This window comes from Tupaia chinensis, unplaced genomic scaffold (assembly GCF_000334495.1).
Source record: "Tupaia chinensis unplaced genomic scaffold, TupChi_1.0 Scaffold000316_1, whole genome shotgun sequence".
NCBI lineage: Eukaryota > Metazoa > Chordata > Mammalia > Scandentia > Tupaiidae > Tupaia > Tupaia belangeri.
This window is the reverse complement of record NW_006159809.1, coordinates 8,390,444-8,396,444: the sequence shown is the minus strand read 5'-3', so window position 1 is coordinate 8,396,444 and position 6,001 is coordinate 8,390,444. Positions and strand designations below refer to the sequence as shown.

The 6,001-nt window shown below is 46.0% G+C and overlaps 1 protein-coding gene across 1 annotated transcript in view; it reads left to right on the top strand.

Annotated features, from left to right (window-relative positions):
• ANXA4 (annexin A4) overlaps positions 1-6,001 on the top strand; it is a 75,165-nt gene that overhangs the window by 58,261 nt on the left and 10,903 nt on the right. Inside the window, exons 8-9 of the mRNA XM_006151284.3 lie at positions 1,157-1,213; positions 5,536-5,629. Coding sequence (XP_006151346.1) covers positions 1,157-1,213; positions 5,536-5,629 — 151 coding nt within the window. The remainder of the gene's footprint in view (positions 1-1,156; positions 1,214-5,535; positions 5,630-6,001) is intronic.

Here is a 6,001-nt window from a genome sequence, read left to right as displayed (position 1 = left end):
CAATTTCTGTTAATACTGTGGTTGACACCCAAAATGAAACCTTCGAAATCATGTTCAGTTTCCATATCGCTCTCATTTCTGATATTTACTTAAAAATGCCTGCCTGTTTCTCCTGTTGCCGTCCCATTTTCATTTTCCTCTCATAGTTATCACTGATGATGCCATGCCTACACTGTCAAGTATTGCAGCAGAATAGCAATAAAGAGAGTCTAACAAACTGGAGGGTAGCCTGTTCCATTGCTTTTTAGCATTCCTCTGAGCCTCAACCCTGCCCTCTGAGCTGGTGCTGGCGAGAGCAGGCGCAGCATGTTCATGTGCTCCTGAAGTCCGGGGTCCCGGGTTCTCTTGGTCTTCCTGTGTCCCCAGGCCCCCTTTTGGCAGAAGATGGTCAATATAGATTTGCCAGTTGGACGGCATGAGTCTGCTGAGAAGACACAATCGGGCAGGAAGGAGATGGTGCAGGGAGCAGCCAACAGGAAGCACGCCTCCTTTACCTTCCACTGGCAGAGACTCCAGTGCCACATTGGGGCCATAGCGGGGCCCACCCTCTGGTTGGTCAAATTCTAGGCACAGATCTGAGCCATGGTAATAATGCAAGCACAGGGGCCAGCAGGTGGCGTGGTGGTTAAGGCAGCTGGGCTTCCACATGGCTAACCACGGTTCGAGTCCTGGACCTAGCAGCTTGCTTTCTCACTTTCCTTCTCTCTTTCTGTCTCTCTCTGGTCAACTTCAATAAAATAAAATAATGACAATGGGTAAAATTAAATAAAATAATTCTAAAAAAAATATAATAATAATGCAAGCACATTCCTAGGTTCAGAGTCCCACCACTTCGGCACTTTGACTTTTTAGTGTATCTTTGGGGCTCCAGGCCTTCTATCTTTTCTTTTGTAAAATAATTCTTTTATTTATTTATTAATTATTATTATTATCATTATTTTTCATTTGACCAGAAAGATACAGAGAGAGAAAGGAAAGTGAGAAAGGAGGCTGCCAGGTCCGAGATCCAAACCTGTAGTCGGCCATGTGGGAGTCCAGTGTCCCAGCCACCATGCCGCCTGCTGGTCCTCCAGGCCTTCTATCTTGACAGAGCCCCTAAATCCTCACAGGTACTCTTTTATTCTCTTTGATTGTTTTTTTTCCTTCTCATCCTCAGGGCGGCAGAGATGGAGGAAATTTTCTGGATGATGCTCTCGTGAGACAGGATGCCCAGGTTAGTAAAACTGTGGCTGCTTCCAGTTTTCTGCTCTTTTGCCACTAAGACAGGCCTGAGGAGGTGGACAGCCTCTTACACTTAGGTCTGTATTAGCCAGGCGGGCTCTTTATGAAAAGGAGGGTCCCTTTAACAACAGAGGTTTCTCGTAGAGGTACCTCGTTTGGGAGTGGCACTGACATCAATACGTAAGCACCCCAGGGTTCCAGCGTTCCTGACATTGGGGTGAGTGTGTCGCAGGCCCAGAGAACCACTGAGTACCTTAAATCACCTGGAGGTGAAGGGCCCTGCCTTTACTCTGTTAATTGTGCGTTTTTATTGCCCCGAAGAGAACATTAGATAGGATTTAAGTAAAACAGCTTGGCAGAATTTGTACCCCGTTGGGAGAGTAATTTCAAACCCCGAGAGGCAGTTGCTACCCAGCCCACTGATGGTTGCCCTGGCACCAACCCAGGTCTAATCAGCCTGACCAAATAACAGTAGCTAATAAAAAATGGGTCCTTGTCAGTTACCGAATGCTGTCCTCAGCACTTCACGCGAGTAACCCACTGAGTTCTTGCACTACCCCCATGAGATCACTGTGGCCGTTTCCATTTTTCAAACAGGGAAATTGAGGCTCGGATCAGTCCACTTCCTTACTGAGGGTCAGACAGATAACAAATGGCAGAACTGGAGTTTGGATCCAAGCAATTTATATCTAGGCCTTATGTTCTTTTCTTGGTGTGCACATGTGCGTGTGTGTGTCTGTGAAGTTTTTTCCCCCAGAGGGTGTGTGTGCTTGACAGAGACAGAGAGGAAGAGAAAGCACTCCCTAGTGGGGCGTGGTCATGCTGTGGTCCTTTTTTTCCCATTTCTCCATCCTGTCAGATTTTTTTTTTTTTTATGAGAGGTTTTTGCTATAGGGCATGTGTGCTCGCCAGAAAGACAGAGACAGAGAGACAGAAAGCAAGAAATCACCCCCAGGGGGGATGGCCACGCTGCAATCCCTTCTTCTCCATTCTCCTCTCAGGATCTCAGGCATGCACGCACACATGCGCCTGGTGTGAGTTTAAGCCACCGGGTCTGGGACTCGAACCGCAATCGACTACATGGGAGTCCAGTGACATAGCCATTACGCCAACTGCTGGTCCCATCCTGTCAGAATTTTGAGCACGTATGTACATGTACCTGGCTTGTTTATCAAGCTGCCAGGGCTGGGATTTCCCATCAGTCAGATGGGATCCAGCTCCCCATGCACAAGGCTTAACCACTGCCCTGTGGGGCCAATCCTGTGTGCCGTGTCTTAGACAGGGTCTCTCACCCTGTTGCAGTCCTCTTGCCACAGCTTCCCAAGGAGCTGGGGTCACAGCTGTTCACCATTACACTCAGCTCTTTCAGAAAGGGTCTCACTACGTTACCCACATGGGCCATAAGCTCATGATCCTCTTGTTGCTGCCTCCAAAGTAGCTGCAGCTACGAGTGCACACCACCATGCCTGGCTTTCTAGGGTGGGCTGGGAACTGAAGTCAGACCTCCTAGGTGGCCTTTCCCTGCCAAGCAGGAACATCTAGCACACGTTAGGCTGGCTGGGCATAGACCCCGTATTCTTTTTTCTGTTTTTGGTTTTTAATTTCATCCATATCTGAGACATGATTTTTTTTTCTTTCTTTTTTCTTTTTTTGGGGGGAGAGGTTTTTGCTATAGGCGCGTGTGCTTGCCAGACAGAGAGAGACAAAGAGACAGAAAGCGAGAAATCACCCCCCCCCCCGGGGGGATGGCCATGCCGCAATCCCTTCTCCTCCATTCTCCTCTCGGGATCTTGGGCACGCACGCACACGCGCCTGGCGTGAGTTTAAGCCACCAGGTCCGGGACGCAAACCACAGTCGACTACATGGGAGTCCAGCGACATAGCCATTACGCTAACTGCTGGTCCCTGAGACATGATTTTTTAAAAAGAATGATTTTATTTAACCTTATTGATTCATTTTCATTTGACCAGAGAGGGACAGAATGAGAGAAAGAGAGAGAAAGTGAGAAAGCAAGCCTCTAGGTCCAGAACTAGAAACACAGTTGGCCATGTGGGAATCCAGCACCCTTAACCACCACTCCACCTGCTGGCTCCAGACCCTGAATTCTTAACCACTGCACAACCATAGTGAGGGATTGGTCCCTTCAGTGTGCAATGTACGAACCACTGTGGTTTATGCAGAAAACAACCTGTTGCTTTCATTAGAAGGGAGAAGGGTATGTGTGTGGTTTGGGCTTCTTGGAGCACGTTGGCTGGGTATTTAGAGGGAGCACCCTAAATGTAAGCAAACATGTCAGTAGAACCAATGGAAACTGTGTGACTGCTTAGGATCCTGCCTTGGAAATCAGTGTCACTTCCTCCATACTTAATTAGTTACAGCAGTGTATTAAGGTTTCCCAGTGAAACAGAACCAGTAGGATATGCGATTTACTGTGAGGAATCAGCTCATGAGACTGTGGAAGTGGGCAAGTACCAACATCTCCAGGGGGAATCAGCAGGCTGGAGACCCAGGAGAGCTGATGGTTTTGACTCTCATCTGAAGGTCCTAGAATCAGGAAAGCTAGTAGCTTTCAGCTTCAGATGTTCCTGTCTGAAGGTCAGCTGACTCAAGACCCCGAAAAGCCATTGGTTCAGTTCAAGTCCAAAGGCAGGAAAAAAACTGATGTCTTAGCTCAAGGCAGTTAGGCTGAAGGAGTTCTCCCTTACTCTTGGGAGGGTCAGCCTTTTTGTTCTACTGAGGCCTTTAATTGATTGCATGAGGCCCACCTTATTAAGGAGGGCAATCTGTTTCTCTCAATCTACCAATTCAAATGTTAATCTTGGGGGCTGGCTGGTGGTTAGGGGCGTTGGACTCCCAGTGTAGACCCAAGGACCAGGACCTGGAGGCTTGCTTTCTCACTTTCTCACTTTCTCTCTCTCTTCACCCCCATCTCTCTGGTCAAATTAAAATAAATCAGTAAAGTTAAATAAAATAATTCTTTTTTTTTAAAAAGTGTTAATCTTATCCGCAAACACTCTTACTGAAATACCCAGAATAATGTTTGACCAATATCTGGGCGCCTGTGGTCCCATCAGTGCACACACATAAGACAGGTAGGTAAGCTTTCATAAGCCCGTTGAGATTCATATTTAAGAAGTGCTGAAGTAGATGGACTCGTTGAGCCTTTTCCTACTTTAAAAGGTTATGATTATGTGACAGGGCCAGCAGATGGCGTGGTGGTTAAGGCACTGGACTCCCACCTGGCCAACCATGGTTCAAGACCTGGCAGCTTGCTTTGTCACTTTCCCTCTCCCTGTCTTGTGCATGCTCTCTCTCTCTCCCTGTCTCTCCCTGGTCAAATTAAAAGATAATGATAATAAACAAAGTTAAATAAATTCTTTTTTATAAAAGATTATGATGACATGAATTGACTGTCAAGCAATGAGTGACTCAGAGACCGAAGTGAAGCAGCAGAGGAGTAGATGCGTATAAGCACCATGAGTGACAGTCTGTGTTAGTTAACACCATTGTAAGAATGAAAACTTCTATAGCCTCAGGCAAATTGGAGATTATTCTGGGCAGGGCTGACCAATAGAACTTTCTGTGATGAAAACATTCCATATCTACTCTGTTCTGTATGGATAGCCACTGGCCACATGTAACCACTGAGCACTTGAAATGTGGCTAGTGTGACTGAGGAGCTGGATTTTTAATTTTATTGTCTTTTAACTCATTGAAATTTTCTTTCTTTCTTTCTTTCTTTTTTTTTTTTTTTTTTTGAGAGGTTTTTGCTATAGGGCATGTGTGTTCACCAGAGACAGAAAGCGAGAAATCACCCCCCCCTCCAGGGGGGATGGCTGTGCTGCAGTCCCTTCTCCATTCTCCTCTCAGGATTTTGGGCATGCACGCCCAGCATAAGTTCTAAGTCACTTGGTCTGGAACTTGAACCACATCAACTACGTAGGAATCCAGCGACATAACCATTACACCATCTACTCCCTAGTTCATTGAAATTTTCATAGCTACATGTGGTTAGTGGCAACTCTGTGGGACAGCCCCAATCTAGGATGTTCCTTTTAGCTCTTCAGAGTCGTGTAATCTGCCTACAGGGCAGTGCAGATGTTTGTCCTGTCTCCCAGGGTGGTATTACAGGGTCCTGTCTGTCTGTGCCTAGGGAGAAATCTTGAGTCATTTCCCCTCATCACCACTACTTCCACCTCTTCACCAACAAAATCAAGCCAAGCCAGTACAGCTCTTTGGAGTTCTGGATACACTTGCATATTTCCTGGCCTGTCCTCTTTGGTGTTTATAACTTGTGCTTTGTTTGATTTCAGGACCTGTATGAGGCTGGAGAAAAGAAATGGGGGACAGACGAGGTGAAATTTCTAACTATTCTCTGTTCCCGGAATCGAAACCATCTGCTGCATGGTAAGGCACTTACGTCATTTGCCAAAGAAAGGGCCTGAAAGAGTGAAAACTGTATGCCCATAATTAATTGGAAACCTTTCTCCCTTAACTCAGTACAGAGAACTGATTGTACTCAACTGTCTTAGATTTTACCTTGGAGATGTACGAGTCCAATGATGTGCGTGAGGGCCAATTTCTAAAAGATTAATGATGAATAATTAGCAGATACATGATGTATTCATAGAAATTTGGCATTCCCGTTTCTAGGAAACCGACCTTCGTAGTCAACCCTTGTTCTAAAGCAGTCCCAAGACTTTCATTTTAATTTAGTTACATAAGAAAATAATCTTGAGCACAGCAGCAAGCAATAAAATAGAAATGTTGGTTGATGTT